Here is a 17,813-nt window from a genome sequence, read left to right on the forward strand (position 1 = left end):
GTTGTCTAGTTGGGGTTTTTTGTTCTTGTTTGTTTGTAATTCTCGAGGTTATTTCCAAATACCCCCATCTTCTGCTTACCTTCATTCTTTAAAACCCCAGGATGCAGGTCTCATAAGTAGTTTTCTTACAAGGCTAAGTATAGGTCTGAAATACCACCAGTTAGCCTCTTCACATATCTAGTGACTTCTACTCCTGTTTTACTAAGAATTAAAAAACTAAAATTCACTCCAAATCCAGAGAAAATTGTGTGAGGAGACTCCAGGTCACAGTAGACGTGTGCTATTTTTTGCTTACTTCAAAGCCAACCCATTTCAATCTGAATTGCTCATGACCTAATGTAAGCTTTAAGACTTCTTGGATCTGAAACATCAAAAAGAGAGAAACTGTTGTTGATGCTATCTTGTGACCTCCTAGTCATCTGAGCCCTTAACTGTCCACCCATCTACCCTTTATGTCCAGCCATATCCTTTATTTTTCTTAGCCTCCCTGCAGCTACCTGCCTTTTGTCGTTAGCACCTTCACCAATAGGAAAGTACAGAAATCAAGTTTGTTAGGTCACCACCATCACCCCCAGCACACAGAAAAAGTTTAATGACAAAGGAGACTAAAACGAGTGACAATCAGGGATTCTCAGTCGTGACTGTTCATCAGAATCACTTGGGATCTTGAAAAAATAAGAGTAGAGATGCCCCTTTAGACCCACCATTGAACAATTAAACAGAATCTCTCTAAGGACTGGGCCAGGATTTTTTTTTTAACCTTCCCCACGGGATTCTAAGTTAAGATAGGGTTAACAGCCACTACTCCATATCTCTCTCTTGAGCACTGCGTGAGTGTCTGTTACAATGTTTTCTCTGTTCCCATCCATGGAACTCGGATAAGTTGGCTATAGGTGTTTTGTTTGCCTCCTATTTCAAATTTTATCAGTAAATGCTACTAAAGCTGATAATATACTCTACCTTGTCCCCACCAATTCCATCCTTTATATCTGTGAGGTAGAAATTCTCTCCATTAATATGAGATAGCTATATTCCAACAAAAGTGACCAGAAGCTGGAATTCCCCATCTTGACCCCAATTTTCCCATTATTGGTTTTAATTTAAAATAAAAGGTAGATGGTTTCTGGTTTGGTAACCCTCCCCTGCCAAAAAAAAAAAAAAAAAAAAAAAACGGTTCTTGACTTTTGTAGACTTAATACTCAGCACTGCAGTCTTATTTCTTGAACTTTTACTAAAAAATTTATCAGATGCCAAATTGCATCATTTGCACCTGTCCTTCAACAGCAAAATGCACCGAAAGCTCTCCAGTTCCCTCCCTGCTACCTGGCAGGCATTTGTGCATGCATGCACACGGACACACACACACACACACACACACACACACACACACACACACACACACACAACACTGTTCTTCCTAGAGACTTCAGTTTGTGAGATTTTAGAATGAATTGCCTGGGTGCTATTTCTTTGGCCTATGAGTAAATTGCAGTAAGCTACCAGATTAATGCCAATCAGTTTCCTTGTCTGTAAAATTATGGTTTTGGCTATATGGCCTATGAGGAACTCTCTAGCTCTGACATCTTATGATTATTATCTGATATCACTGAAAAATGTGCCTTTAGGTCATATTCAAAAATCAGCTTGAGGCTTTTGTCACAATTATTTAGGAATAATTCTTCCTCTTCACAATCTCTCATCTCACAATACTTTAAAAAAACAAGAGGAAAAAAAAAGCCTGGAACAAATGTATATTCAGAATAATAATTTGATAATAATAATAATAGCTAAGATTTATTGAGCACTGCCTATGTGCCAGACAATTTGCTAAGCACTTTTTATGGAATATTTCATTTTGTCATAGTACCAGCCATATGAGTTAGGTACTGTTGTTCCTAATTCATGAGGAAACTGAGGCTCAGAAAGATTAAGTTACTTGCTCAAGGTCACACAACTAATAAGCTCAAAGCCAAGACCCAAATTTAGGTCCTTCTGACTATACTGTATTGACTTTTTTGAAGAGCTCAGGAAAAATGGAGAGAGTAAGAAAAGATCTGAGCACATGAACCAACCTGTCACCATGAGCCAGGATGGTGACAATGGGGACAGATGAGCTAACTTTCCAAAGCTTTTTCTCTTCCTGTATTGGCTTCGACAGGATTGCTTTGCATTGTCAAGTCACCTGACTGATCAAAATTAGAGGACAGAGAAGTCTCACCTCACTCAAAAATTGGTCTTTCATGTCTTCTGGGTTCATCAGAACTGGGATGAGAAAATCTGCTTTCAGGATTCCAAAGAGTTGCCCTGAAAAAGAAAGTACTCCCTGGCTCAGGGGAAATTATCTCGTAGCCATTGGAAAACTTCAAGTTCTTGGCAGTCAGGAGTGCCCCCTGGACACCATAGATGCTACATGGTGATTTAGGATTTCAGAAAGAAAGAAGAAAGAGACTGCTGGACAGAAACATGCTCAGCCACAACCAGCTAGTAGCTGACAGGAAAGAGTCTCATGAGTGGAGTAACCACTGCTCTCCTCCCATATCCTGGCCACCCTCAGACAATTATTTTCTTTTCTGTCTCCTCAGTATTTTCCTTCTTCCTTTTTTTTTCTTTTCTTTTTTTTTTTTTTTGGCATGCCACGCAGCTTGCAGAATCTTAGGTCCCCAACCAGGGATCGATCCCTGGACTGCCAGGGAATTCTTGCTTCTTCCTTTTAATAAATCTGTTGAGTAAATATCCCACACCATGCTGGAAATATTCACCTCTCCCCTGGACCCACATGTGTAAAGGCCAGCTGTACCCCAGAAAACTCTCAAGTTCTCTGAGCCTATAAACAGGCTCAGCCTTCGGCCATGAACGCTGTAATCACAGGAACTACAGCCTCATAATAGGACTACTCTGTATCTGTACAGCATTTTATAGTTTATAAAGTACCTTTGCATAATTATCTCATTGGGTACTTGAAACAACCCTGTGATGTAGGCAGGGTCGTTTTTACTACGTCCCTTTTGCATATGAGAAAGAGGAGATTCTGAAGTAAGGAAACATGCCCCCCCCCCCCCCCGAGCTTTCACAATCGCCAGGGAGCTAACCAACTCTAGGATCCTCATCCTTGTTCCCTTCCCATTTCAGGCTGTCTTTCACAAAAAGGTCTTGAGCGCCCTACGCTAAGGGGTGGCTGTCCAGATATAAATGCCTGGTCGTTAAGAGTGGGAACTTGGTAACCAGAAGCAGTTACCTGGTTTTGGTGTTGGAGTGTTTTCTTTAGCATCTGGGTGATTAGATGAGCTCAAATGTTGGGCCTGAGTGGCAGTAGCTGCATCTGTCATATCGGTGCCACTCCTTTCACTGGTCACAGCTACAAGAGGGGAAAATAAACGAGTTATTGCGAATACAGCCAGGAGCAAGGTGGTCTGAGATTGGTGACCGCCCCTGAGCTAGAAGACAGGTACGGGCAGCCACCGTCCTGCAGAAACCATCCGGGGTGGGACGCTCAGTCCCTGCCAATCCTTCACTCACCTCCGTAGGCTTATGTACCCAGTAGCTACATCATCATCTCTCATAAAGTGTCTATGATACCGGGATTTGTGGGGCTTAGCAATATTATAAGATACCTCCTCAGGACCGAGTGTTTATTTTCAGTAGTTCCTACCCCAAGAGGCCCAGTGCCCTTATGTAGTCTGCCAGCTACACAGGGCCGCCACCATGGCACCCAGGAACCCCCAACCTCTCCATCAAGGCGTAGCACCTCAAACTCAAAGTACGTATTCCAAAACCAAGCTCAGCCTCCCCCAGCAGCCTCCCCACCCCCTTTATGGTGCCCGTCTACTGAGGCTCTCCAGCTGCTCCCTTACTCCCTCTCACTTGCTGTCACGTTCAGTCACCAAAGTCCTGTCAGTGCCTTGCAGATGTCTTTTTTTTTTTTCAAATATGGAATATTTGAACCATATTGTTCTTGTGGTATATTACTGTAAAATATTTAAGCAAAAGTATCCCCTCCCCTGACCCAGGGACAACCACTATTAATAGTTTGCTATAGAATATCCTTCACACACTTGAATTTTTAATTTGAATGCGTAAAGATCTACCTTATTCCCTTTAAAGGCTGCATAGTATTTCACTGAATGTACCATAACTTAATCAATCTGCTTTCAATGGACATTAGATTGCCTCCAGTTTTTCACTGTAATAAACAATGCTGCAACAAACAACCTGTGTGTGGAAGACACGTATATATGTGTATGTGCACCTTGTACTATTATTTCCTTAATAAATCTCCAAGGGTAGAATTTCTGTATGAAAGAGTATGCACATTTTGGAACTAACAGGCATTGCAATGGTAGCACCAGTTTACTGTGCTACCCAGTGTCTGACAGTGCTGATTTTCTCACATTCTTATCAGCATTATCACCCCAGATCTTTGCCAAACTGCTAAGTTAAAACAAAGAACTTTTTATTGCATCTTGCTTTTAATTTGCATTGCTATGATTCAGTGAACAAAGCTGAGCATTTTTTAAAATGTGTTTGTATTTATATTTCTTCAATTAATGTCACTTGCAAAGGATGTAAAATCAGTTCCCCTCAAGTCCCTCCTTGCTCCACTGCTCCAGATCTGGCCTCGGTTCCACTCTCCCGGACCGTGCAAGTCTTTCCCCACACATGCACTTCCTGTGTCTCCTCTCCAAAGTGCCCTCTTCTTACTCCACCCAAAGCATTGTACATTTCTTCAGTGAAATGAATAAGTTTGTAAAATCCAGAAGCACAGAAGGGGGGAAACACTCATATTCTTGTTGCCTGAATTTAACCATTGTTAACATTTTCACACGTTTCTTTCCAATCTTTTTTTCCCAAGTATAGGTTGATGTTTCCTTTCAACATTATTGTGACTGTGTTATATGTATAACGTTGAATCATCTGTTTTCCTTTAGCATCCTGATACAGGCATTGCCCCATGTCATTAAAACCACCTTGCTTCTGTTGACTACAGAGCTGACCATTTTGCTCACTTGCTAAAAACCTCTGATGGCTGTGCTGACTGCAGGATCCAGTCCTTCAGAATTTGGCCTCAGTCTAGCTCTTTCCCCTCATCACTTGCCGCTTCCTTCCCAAATATGTGACCGACACTCCAGTCACATCAGACTGCTTGTCTTTCCCAAACCACATATTTCCACATCTACCTATCTTTGCCCATGCTGTTCCCTCTGCCAGGAAGAACCTTCTAGCCTTTGCTGCCTGATGAAATCCTCCATTACCTTTTGTCCAATTACCACCACCTTTGCAGGCAGAATAAATGAGTCGTTTTCTTGCCAAGGCTCTTGGTTCACCCTTCTGCGGCAGCACTAATTAAACTGTCCTGGTTGTCTCTATTAGCCCGTATTAGAGTAAGCTCTTTTAAAAACAGGAAACGGGTCCTGCTCATCTTGGTATCCACTGCCTTGTTCAAAACAGGTACTCAGGAAATGATTGTTGAATTAAATCATCTACCAGTGTGCAAAACACTATTCTAGGCCTGGGAAAGATATAAAGAGGCATAAAACATAAAACAGCCCCTGCCCTGTGAGATTTCACAATCTTAATAATTCATAATTGTGATCATTCATAATCATTTATAATTAATAAAATGAGACTGAGGCCAACCTTGTCTATTGAATAAGGTAAGGACAGATGGGAGACTGAATCACTAAACATTTCACTACTGAATTGAGATTAGAATAGTAATAACTACCATTCATTGATGCCAGGCACTGAAAGATACCTCTTGACATCTGGTGTTTTTGTTCACTTTAAAAATGAGAAAAATGAAGTTCAGAGAGGTTAGGATGTTTGCCTAAGACCACACAGTAAGTAGAAGACCCAGCATTCCAACCCTTGACTGAAAGACTCCTCTAGCCAAAGATAGGTTTTTCTGCCCTAGATCGCCCCACCCTAAATTATTACCTAGGGGGAGGATGAGGGGGGTGAACTGGCTCTAGGATCCCCCATGGAGTGATCTGGAATGCACCCAGGGCCGGGAGATGTGGCCCAGCACATACCCTCACCCCCTCAACCTCCCTGACTTGTGGCCGGGGCATGGAAACTAGGGCTTGGTCTCCCCAAAGGAAGATCCAGGCGCCAGGGCGGTGTCCCCAACCCCCAGCGACGCGAGTGGGCGGGCACCTGTCTCAGGCTCTGGCCGGCTGCCAGGGGTCTCCGGGCGTGCGGCCTGGCTCGGAGCTACCCCCTTCCGGCGCGCCGTTGTTGTCTGGGGCCCAGCCGAGCTCCCTGAGCCGAAAGGCTCCGAGGTGCTTTCTCCCGTCCCCAGAAGCTCGGCGCTGCGGGACCGGCTGGACGTGGTAGACCCGGGGGGCGCCGCTACCCACGGGTGAGCCGAGGCCCCGCGGGTGGAGCCGGGCGAGGGGCCCGCTGCGTCCTCCCGCGGCGTCCCGGGCCCGCCCTGGGTCACGGGGTCCTCCGGGGGCGCGGGGCCAGGAGCAGGGCTCGAGGCGGAGGCCAGAGGGGTCTCGGTCACTTCCTGGGGGACAGAGGGGCTCCCCAGGAGCGCGGGGCTCGAGGCGGGGATCGGCGTGGAGGCCGGGGGCACGGGGCCGAAGGACGTGTTCTGGGCGGTGACCGGCGGGGTCGAGAGCCCACCGTCGGGGACCGGGCCGTACCCAGGGATCTTCGAGGTGGGTCGGAGGGCTGAGCGCCGCCGTCCCTTGGGTCTGTGGCGCCGCAGGGTCGGCGGAGGCGGAAGCGCGAGGGGCGCGGGGGCGGGGCCCGAGCTCGGCGGGCTCCGGGCTGACTAGCTGCGGGAGCCGCGCCGCCGCAGCCGGACCCGCGCCGCCGCAGCCGGACCCTGCGCGAGGCCGGCGCTGGTCCCTACGCCAGAGAGAAGGCTTCTGTGGGGCCCGCTGCGCCGAGCGGCCAAGGGCGCGGGGGGGGGAGGTGGGAGGTGGAGCGGGGGATGGTGTTGTGAGGGGAGGTGGTGCGGGGCGGGGACCGCGGTGCGCGGGGCTCCAGGGCCCTGCAGCGGCCGGGCGGTTCTTCCGCGCGTGGCCCTGCACACCCATCGCAGACAGGGCTAAGCACGGAGGGCCTCCTGACCCCGCCAGGTGCGGCCTGGGCCAGGTGAGACCTCGATGGGAAGCAGAAGACAGGCTCTTCCTCCGCTTCTCAACCTCATCTGTTGCCTCCAGGGGGAGGGCCGCGTTCCTTAGCAGCTCACAGGGCCCCCACCCCTGCAGGACCGGGGCCTCCCCGCTCAGCGGTACACACCCCCGACCCACTCCACTCCCTCTGCAAGTTAACTTCAAAATCACCTCCTCCAGGAAATCCTCGTTTAATTACAGGAGGGGGGACAATCCCCTTCTCTGTGTCCCCACCATGCCTGTGACTACACAGGCAACACTGCCTGTCAGGAGCCCTCTTCCCAGCTGGCTGTCAGCTCCTTTGGAACAGGCCCTGCCTTTTCCTTGTGTCCCTGGAATTAATAAAGCTCTGTGCGACTATGAGCAACCCCCCTAACTTCTCTGTGTCCTCAAAAAGGCAATAATACCGTTGTCAGATGTAGGAATCTGTAAAGATGCCAGGAGAACAGTGATTTTTACCCTCAATTATCCTAGTTTGCTTCAGACCTCATGGGAAGCAAAATGAGGCAATAGCTGTGAAGATGTTTCAGGAATTTAAAGATGCTGAAGCAACACTATCACTGTCATTCCCAGCCATGTCCCCACAACTCATCTCTCATCTTCTCTCCTCCCAGAAAAGCCCCAAATTTAAAGGGATTTGTCTGGCCCTCTATTGCGCTTCCCTCTCTGGATGCTGAACCTCAGAGGCCTCTCTGATGATCTTTCGTCAGAAGCACTGCTCAGCTGGGCAGTGAGGGGGTCTTCCCGTCTCTCTCCCAGGCCAGGCCCTCATCGCCTCACCTGAGAGACCGCACAACCTCTCTTGGGTCCCCTGGCCTGGGAGCTGCAAATCCAGTGGTCCAGTTCAAGGAAGGAGGTTGATGATGACCTAGTCCTCCTCTTCCAAACTGGCCCAGCAGAGTGGGGGGCCCAGGGAAATCCCTCTCCATAAGTGGCCCATGGTCGCCACCCCGTTGGTTCACCTCTTTCCTGGCCCCTCCCTGGCCCTTTGGGGAGGATCCCATGGGACCCACCCTGTGCTGCTGCATCCAGGCCACCCTCTCCACTTCCCAGGCCCTGGAGACCCCAGAATCCAGCCAAGAACAGGCTCAAAGCACCCATAGAGAGCAGAAAACAGGGGAGGGTACTTGGCCTGGGCGTTGTCCCCATGGTCACTTCTGAGGAGGGTGTGTAGGAGAGCTGAGGGAGGGCTGCTGACTCCCGGTGTCCAATGGTGGGGCCTGCAAGAAAACACCACCGGTGAGTGTGAGGGCAGGGCTGATGAGGGGGGACACAGCACCCGCAGGTCTGCCACGCGCGACACGCCTGTGAGAGGTCCCACCAGACACTGATGACCAGCCTTCCGTCACAGGAGCCAAACTCAGGAGGGCACCTGTCACAGGACAGGTATGTTCACAATCTTTATTTCTCACAACAAGGAACCATTGTTCCCATTTTACAGATAAGGATCATGATTCTCATCAAATCCAGAATACAAAAAGAAACAGCCAAGAATAGGCAAATCCACAGAGACAGAAAGTAGATTAGTGGTGGTCAGGGATGAGGGTGTGAGAGAATGGGGGGGGGGGGTCACTGCTAAAGGGTAAGGAGTTTCTTATTGGGGGGGTGATACAAATGTCTTAAAATTAGTAGTGTTGATTGGACCACCTGGGTATGTACTAAATCTCACTATACTGGCCACCTCAAAAGAGCGAATTTTAAAGGTACATGAATTATATCTCAGTAAGGCTGATACAAACAAGAAGGAAAGAAAGAAGGAAGGGAGGAAAGAGAAGAGAGATGGAAATGACAAGGCAGGATGAAGTCTGTTGCTGAGGAGACGTTTCACACACAAGATCCAGAATAACCAGGTGGGCCTCTGGTTCCCATGTGACTGTGGTGACAACAACAGTGTCAGTAGCTAGTATCTTTTGGGTGCTTACTCTGTGCCAGGGTCTCTACTAGGTCCCTTATATTTATTCTCATTCATTCTTCAAAGCCATCTTATGAGGTGCATCAATACCATTTTGTTTTTTCCAGATGAGGGAAATGAGGCTCAAAGATGCCGCTCACCTTATTTCTAGCAAGTGATAAAGTCTGATTCCACAGGCCACACTTTTCACCTCTTTATTGCGCAATAAGTAATTGCTGTTGCTAATTGCTGATGCCCTGAGGCTAGATGGGGTGCGTTCCATTCTTTAAAGATGCCCCAGAATTAAATTAAAACCTGTTCCAGACCTCTGCTCCCCTCGGAATCTAGAAATACTTCCTTAGGTGTATCCTCACCACCTCCGGCTGCCAAGAAAACCCATTTCCCATCCCAGCCTAGCCTTGGTGGGTCAAGGGGCAGCGGGGACGACTGTCACGCACCATCGAAGCAGATGAAGGGTTTCAGGGAAGAGCAGGCCACTGCAGAAATTCTGGGGGAGAAGCTCCAGTAGCTGCGGAGACCCGCACACAGTCCTGCCCCAAACTCAGGCACCTGCAGCCAGGTCGGGACGCTGGCACCCGCGTCGCTGGACCATCTCAGAGACCCAGAGGCCGCACTGAAGTAGAGGCCAACCCAGGCCTCAGTCTTACTCGTGATGGATTTCAAGGCCTCCTTGTCTGTCTCCTCAGTCACTGTCTGCGGGTCAGCCAGGTCTGTGTGGTGTCTGCGGCAGTACCACACAGCTGCCAGCCACTTCCTTTCTTGGTCAAATCGCTTGAAGTTCAGATTGCTGAACTGAACCTCAGCTGCGGGCAAAGAATGTAGAGACCACAGGCTTGAGGTCCGGGATCTCTGCCTGCTCAGCGCTCATCGCCCCCAGGACAGAGCCCTGGTTTGGGCCCTGCCCTTGTTCCCCATCCTCAGGTGTTAGGTTTGATCAAACCCACAAGTTTATAGGCAAACTAAATACCAGACTGGGAGAATGAATGAGCTATCATAGCAGCAGCTGGGGGAAAGACCATTCATTAGGAAAGGCAGGGGTTAAGAACTCTCCTCTTGGCTGTATGGCCTTACAAGTCAAGTCTAAGCCTCAATTTCTCCATCTGTACAACAGGGATAGTAATAGTACCTAAATGTATTTCGTTTAAAGGATTAAATGAAACCACGTATACAAATGATTTACCACAGCATGTGCAAATATTAAACACTCAATTAAACGGTAGGGTTAAACTTTGCGGGGAGGTGATGAGGGAGATGGGACGATCCTGGTCTGGATTCAGCCTCATTTGTGGTTTCCAGGGTCTGTGCCTGCCGCATGGGCTCTCAGGAGGCTCCCGGCTGAGGTAGGATAGAGGGAGTGTGTGATAGTCTCAGGCTCACACCATCAGGAGAGCCAGGGACAAGAGATGAGCCTGGTGAGGGGCACACCGGCTGGTCAGTGGCCCTGACTTCTGGTGGAGCTCAGACCAAGACTCAGCCTCTCACAGCCTCTACCTCCAGCCCCCGCCTGCCCTGCCCCTGGCCAGGCCTGTCTCATCTGCAGCACACAAGCATCTGTGATTCTAAACAAGGGAAGTTTGGAAAGGAGGTGCTTTGGCACCACCTGAGGGATTGATTCCAGAGACCTGTTAAAGGAAACACCTCTGTTTGCAAAATTGGGAATCACATCCTCAGAGTCAAATAGGGCCTCCCAAGCTCTCTGACACATGCCTGCTCCCCGAAGCCCCGTCGAGATTTGCCTATTTCCCTCATGTTCCCTATCTAAACTGGTCTTTTAAAGCTACCCTTTTTTAAGCACCTAGTCCTCGCCAGCCCTGAGCTTTGCGTGTCGCACACGTCATCTTTTAAAATCCTCACTATAATCCTGAGACGCAGATGTTATTAACCTCATTTACGGAGGAGAAAAGGGAGACTCGGGGAGGTGATGACTTGCCCAAACTCATGCCTTATTAAGTGGCAAGACGAGATTCAAGTGCAGGTCTGCCCTCCTCGGAAGCCTGTGCTATCTTCACTCCGCAGCGCCATGTTCCACAACAAGCAGAAAACCGACTTTACAAAGCAGGCTGAGGAGTGAATTTCCTTTGAAATGTCTCTAACCAGACACCAAGAAACGCTTTGTAAAATATCAGGGCAGTAATATCCCCCTCAGCAGGTGGATGAGCCTGGACTGTGGAGAGGTGCTGCCCTTGCCCCCCACCCGCAAGCCGCTAAGGGTAGGGGCACCAGAAGACTGGGATGCAGCCTGGACTGGTTGGAGACCTTCCCCCAACCCCCCCCCCCCGCTCCTCCCCCCCCAACCCGGGGCCAGCTGAATAACAAAAGCATTGAGCCTCTGCTTGGGTGTCAGCCTGCGGGCCGCAAAGCCAGGGGATCCCTGGGCCAGGCAGGGGTGGGGGAAGCCAGCTGGCCCAGGTGGACAAGTGCAAGGGAAGGCGGAGCCCTGGAGCCCTGGGTGTGCACCTGGCTTTGGAGAGGTGGTCAGGCTGAGAGCCGGTTCCAGGAGGGTGTGGGGCTCCAGGGCAGGATCTGTGAAACGGGCCACATGTTATGGGGCGGGAGTGCGGCTGCCCAGCGTGCTCCGCGGGCACCGGGAACCGCCAAGTTGAAGCCAGGAGAAACGTAGCTCCAGGGTAGAGAGGCTCCTTTGTTCCTATCTACGTGTATTCCATAAATACATATATACATTGAGCACCCGTTGTGTGACAGACACTATGGTAGGCCCTGGAAAAATAACAGGTATAAGACAAGCAAGATCTTTGTTCTTGAGGAGAATATGAGAAAGAGCCAGCCTTGCAAAGAGGTAGGAAGGAATACTCCGGGCAGAGCTAAGGTGGGAAGGGGCCACATGTGTTTGAGGAGTGGAAAGCAGCCAGTGTGGCCAGGGAGAGAAATAGGAGATGAGGCCAAGGGTCTCAAGCAGGGCTGGGTTGGCTACAAAAAGGAAGTGATTCTAAGTGCTAAGGGAACCTACTGAATGTGTTTAAGCAAAGTGGTCTGATTTACATTTTTAAGAGTTCACTCTGTACAGAACAGACGGGAGGGGGCCGTGCAGACGCCACGGAGAGCTGTGCCGGTGTGTGGACCTGCAGAGCTGGAGAGAAGTGGGTGCAGTTAGGACGCGTCTGGGTGGAGTCCAAAGACTCCAGGGGGAGTGAGGGAGAGCCCCGCACACACAGCCCTTCCTTCAAGCGGACTCCCACTCCCAACCCGGCACACTCACCACTCCTGGAAAAATCTCTTTTCTGGCTTGAGAATTGCAAGATCAAACCTAGGCTACCCTGGGCTACATTTCAAGGCCCCATGTCGGGCATGGTGTGCAGAGAACTGGGGACACGTCGGGTTGGTCCCCCATACCCCTATTTGAGGAGTTGGGGTGTGCCTTGGCTGACTGAGAGAAAAGCAGACATTGGCACTTTTTATCAGGAACGTGCTGTCTATAACCATCCCCCATGTGATCTCAGCACCTGTAAGACAAGGGTCAGTGGCATGGGCTGCCTGGGCAGAGAGGAGTCAGCCAGGGGGCAAGGATGGGGGGCCGTTCCCCAACAGCCGGCACCACGTGCACTGAGTAAATGGTTTTTCTGCAGAGGGGCACCCACCTACCTCCCCAAAGCAAGGGTTCTCCCAGAGAGTGGCTGTGCCACATTCCCCCAGCCCTGCGAGACAAAGCCACCCCGCGCTTAATGAGGAGAGAGACCTTGGACTCTGCTCTGGTTCCTTCACAGACGCAAATGGATCCCCAACCTGACTTTCCCATTTTCCTCCCTTTCTTTTTCCTCTTTCCCCAGATCCTTAATTGGCAGAAGGAGGGGACATAGTGGAACATTTCAGATTTTACTTTTTGACTACCCCGATTTACACCCATTTCTCTGATGGAGCCTTTGGAATGAGGGACAGAAGAGATAGAAACTAAGGCGGCAGAGAAGAATGTAGCAAAAAAGCATTAAGCTGATAGTTACCCTCTGAAAGGCTTGAGCCAGACCCATGCTCGCTCACTCTCTCTCTCTCTCATTTACTCTTGAGAAGCAAAACCCTAGGAGGAAGACCAGGCCCAGAATATGACTCTGAACACACCGTAGTAGCAGATGAAGGGCTTCTGAGCAGTGCACGAGGCGGCCCCCAGGCTGGGGAAAATGGCTACTGAATACAGAGTGTCACAGAGACCCTCCTCGAAGAACGGCGGCGAGCTCCACCCTGGCACGCTGAAGGTGGAGCCGCTGGACCATCTGAGGCCCCCGAGGCGCACGTCGAAGAAGAGGCCGATCCAGGCCGCGGGGCTGCTGGTGAGGGAAGAGAGGGTCTTGATGTTGCCCCAGTCGCCCCGTGCTCTGCAGCTCGGCCAGGTCTGTGTGGCGCTGCCGGCAGTACTCCAGGGCCTCAGGCCAGCTCAGCTCCTCTTCCACCCTCCAGAAGGTCTTGCTGTCACTGGTCAGCTGCAGGGCTGGGGCGGGAGAGATTGTCATCGTGTGGCTGCCCGTACCCTACTCCCAAATCCAGGGTGTTCGGCCACGCCACAGGCAGCCTCCCCAGCCTCTCCTAACCCACTCCACCCCTCCCCTCCCGCCCTCCACTTGCACAGCACCACAGCTCTGCTTCCGGGCCTCTGCACAAGCTGCTCTCTTGGCCTGAAAGACTGGCCATCCTCACCTGCTCCCTCAATCCCCCATTCTCCCGTTTCTCATCTCCCCCTTCCCTCTGCCCCATCCTGGGCAGGCTCCCTTCCTATGAGCAACAATGTACCTTTGTTAATGCTTAGCAACAGTAGAAAGTGTTTACTGAGCACTCAGCAGGTGCGATTAGCTCACTGAATCCTTTCCAACAGCTAACTCCCTAGGATAAACGTCACCATGACTGTTTTACAAATTAAAAAACCAAGTCACTGAGAGTTAAGTGACTTAGCCAAGGCCACCCAGTGGGAAGGGGTAGAGCCAGGGCCCAGGGACCGTGGGTGGGGCTCCCAGGGCAAGGCCCTTAGACAGAGCATGGTTTTGCCCTGATGTAGGTGTCACAGGCTCATAACTGGGGCTGCACTTTAGAATCACCTGGGGAACTTTTCCAATACACCAATGCCCAGGATGCCCAACAGCAAGGATCTGAATCTCTTGCTGGGACTAGCATTAGAATTTGTTTAAAGTCCCTGGGGAAAAGGACCTTTTGGCTTGTCTGTCTCCACCACCAGCTCCAGGCAGCTTGGGAGCAAAGAACCAGCCTCATTCATCATTATATTCCCAGTGCCCAGCACATCAGAGGGGCTGGGTGTATTGAAAATGAATGCATGAGTGAATGAATGAGCACAAACTTCTCCCGGGGACCGACCCGAACCCCAAGAACTCAATGTTCACTTCCTTCCTTCCTTAATCCATCCCCTTGTGGAGGTGCCAGCAAATGAGGGCTGGTTAAGGACTGCTCTGCTCAGGGTCTTGGGGTGGGAGAGGGGGCGTCCTAGTCCTTAAGGAGCCAGCCTCAAGCCAGAGCCCTAGGAGAGCAAAATGAGACTGAAAAACCGGGCATACAGAGGGGCAAGGATGTGCACAATGGGGGAGGACACGGGAAAGGCCTGATGAGGTGCCTGCCAAAAAGAATGATGCTTCTCACACCCACCAGAGGCCAAGAAGATGCTGCCTGTCACTGACAGAAGTTGGAGGATCCCTGGGCAGGAGAAAAGGAATAGAAAGAAATTACTTTCTTGTGACGTGTGATTCACTTTGATATTTGTTTATCCTATTCTGTTTATTTTTTTAAAAATCACTGGCTGTGGTCCACTAAATTGACTTTAGGATGTTATGGGTCCCAACCCACAGTTTGAAAAATCCTGCTGCCCCAGCTGATCTCCTGGCTTTAAACACCTTTAGATGACAATTCCCAGACACAGCCTCCACCCTGGAGCTCATTGTACGTGTCTGACTGTCCGTTTCTCACATGCACATGGGTTCACCCTGCCATTCGGCCTGTCCTAGTCGTCCCAGCTCATCACATGGCACCCCTCACCCCAGCACCTCAAGCCCCACCCAGGAGTCACTGTTGGTGCCTCTGTGTCTCTGTCTTGGCAAATCCCATCGGTTCTACAGCAAGTGTGCACCTTGGACCGTCTCGAACTTTCCACTTCTTTCCGTGCCCACTGCCACCCTGGCCCAAGTCACCATCCCCTCCCTGGGACTGACAGCACCAGCCCCAAAGGCTCTCTCTGCTTCCGTCCTCCACTATCACAGTCCCCTCCCCACTCTGCGTGCAGAAGGACCTTTCTGAGATGCTCCCCCTGTCACTGCCGCGGGTCACAGGGCGGGCTCCTTACCACCGTCCCCAGGCCCTGGGTGTCCTGGCCCTGCTGTCATAGGCAAAGCCTCCTCAGGCTCCCGCACTTGCTCATGCATGCACCCTACTCATCCACAAGGCTCGACCCCGTGCCTCGGGACCTTTCTCTAGCTTTATTCTTTGAGGTTCCTTCGTTTAGCCCTTAGGCTCAGCCCAAATCTCCCCTCCTCAGAGAAAGCTTCCCGCCCACTTGACCTAAAGAATCCCCGACATGCCTCTCCCTGTGACTGTCCCTCGTCACCCTGATCATCTCCTTCATTGCTCTTGTCACATTCTGTGATGATCTTGTTTACTGTCTTCTTGCCGAACGTCTCTGACCCCCACTAGGATGGATGTGGGCTCCGTAAAGCGGGACACCATTCCTGACTGGCACCCATTAGCACTTAATGTGTTGGTTAGATGCGTCAGTGAAGAAATGAATGAGTGAAATTCTACATAAAACAGCCAGTTCCAGGTTCTGACCCCTGGTGGTGGGGTGCGGGCAGGCGGGGGGCAGGGAAGGGGTGAGAGGAGGCAGGGCAGGGGCGGGGAGCCAGGCTGACATGCAGAAACAGTCACTGCTTCCCACTTTGTCTCCCCTTCAACCCCAAAGTCTGGGCATCTCGGGGAGAGGCACCCTTCCCGCAGGTCTGTGCCCTGGACGTGCGTGGAGCCTGGTGCCCTCCTGCCCAGGCGGTGGCCTTACCTGCTGTGCAGAGGGACAGTCGCAGCCCTGAGGCCGGCATGGCTGCTACACAGGACAAGACAGCCGGTGGAAAGGCTCCCCTCCTCTAGAAGAGGCTGCACCTGGCAATTAGTGAGCAGACGGGGGAGGGGAGGGCCCAGCCGGGCCGGTTACCGTGGGAGGGCAGGGAGGAGGGCGGCAGACAGACGGCAGGAGAGCTGAGACTCCTGGGCCCTCAAGGCCCAGAGGGACAAGGGGCCGAGGGGACGGAGAGAAGAGGGAGGACCGAGGAGGGACAGGAGCTGGCAGGTGTGGGCCAGGCTTGCTGCGCTCTCCTCCCTGCCCACCCTCTCAGCAACCACAGTGCTGGGGAGAGGCCAGCACGATCCCCATTTTACAGGTGAGAAAGCTGTGCCTCCAAGAAGGAAATGACTTGCTCAAAACTCCAGGGTAGGAAGTAGCAGGGCAACAATTCAAGCTCAGATCACTGCAAAGCATGAGGTGGAGAGGTGATGGGCCCCCAACTAGTCCTACTTCAGTGAGGCCAGAAGCCACCCACCCCAGGCTAGGCTCTGGCTCCCCAAGTAAGTACAGACCAGAGGCCAAGGCACTTTCTCTGGGGGACCAAGAACACCTCTCTCTCTCTCTCACTCTTCCTTCCTCCCTCCCAACATCCTGTTTATGCCCATAACTCTCTCCATTCCCCTAAGAGCTAAGCTGTTGGAAACCAAAGGCTAGAAGCCTCTTTTTTTCTGCCCTCCACCCCTTCACACCCTTCCTGAAGGGAAGGGCAAACAGCCCTTCTAATTGGAAGGGCAAAGGGAAAGAGGAAAAAATTCTTCATGCCTCAACAATAATGTCCTGCACAATATTCTCTTGTGCAGTGATGGCCTCAGATGACTTCTTCCCAGTGGCAGAACCCGTGTGTGCCAGAGCCTCTCAGGGCCACTCTCTGGGGATGGAAGAGAACCTGACAGTCCCATCCCGGAAAACACCACCCCTGCCAGGACCCTCTCCCCCAGCCATTCACCCAGGTGTCCTTGGTCTCTTGACGTAAGGGCCCTGCTAGGCTTCCCTCTGGGAGCAGAGAGAACTACTGGGGAAGTACAGTGAGCGTGGAGCGAGGCATGGCATCCTCGCACCCTCACCTCCCCCAGGGCTGCTTCTGGCACTCTGGGTTGAAATTCCACGTGCATTTCTCTTTTCTCCCACTAGTCTGCGAGCCCCTTGAGAGCTGGGACTGCGCCATAGTCACAAAGCACTCACCCCATAATAAGTACAGCAAAAGCTCTCAGTGAGGAGGAGGTGCGATGGTTTGTATGAGGAGGGTTTGCTATTATTCTTCTCTTTGGAGTCCCACTCCTACCTTAGACTCTGTCTGGGCCATGGAGATCTGGCGTACATGAATGAATGAGGAGCCTTACACTGGACATGGAGGGCCGGTGATGAGGGTAGAGGGGACAGCCTTGCTCCCCAGGACACCAGTTTCGCCCAAGTTGTGTGAGGAAACCCAGGCTGGGTAAAAGGAACAGAGAGAAGGAAGCAGCTGGCTTCCCAAGCAACCCAGGAACAAACACTTGGTTTGCATGAGCCACAGAAGCAAAGGGGTTCGTGGAAACTCCCTGTAGCATCTCTTCCCATCCCCCAGGTGAGGAATGCTTTTTCACCTGGACACAATACACCCTTAGGTATGTACAGATCTACAACTTTAACTTTCCCACAATCTCCCAGACTAACTAGATCTGTATCCCCAGAGTGGAAGCTGCATTTCCCACACTTGCCGTATTACTCGGACATGCTCTCA

General features: G+C 51.3%; 1 protein-coding gene across 1 annotated transcript; it reads right to left on the minus strand.

Moving 5' to 3' along the window:
* Window positions 1-51: 51 nt before the first annotated feature.
* On the minus strand, window positions 52-13,496 carry CLEC20A (C-type lectin domain containing 20A). The gene is given in 11 exon segments (XM_068537630.1): window positions 52-361; window positions 2,219-2,304; window positions 3,236-3,355; window positions 6,154-6,595; window positions 6,648-7,214; window positions 7,359-7,456; window positions 8,252-8,344; window positions 9,474-9,839; window positions 11,494-11,559; window positions 13,108-13,348; window positions 13,350-13,496. Coding segments are annotated over 11 exon segments (2,307 nt in total). The 3' UTR covers window positions 52-280.
* Window positions 13,497-17,813: the final 4,317 nt, after the last annotated feature.

Source organism: Eschrichtius robustus, chromosome 3 (genome assembly GCF_028021215.1).
Source record: "Eschrichtius robustus isolate mEscRob2 chromosome 3, mEscRob2.pri, whole genome shotgun sequence".
NCBI classification, from domain to species: Eukaryota; Metazoa; Chordata; class Mammalia; order Artiodactyla; family Eschrichtiidae; genus Eschrichtius; species Eschrichtius robustus.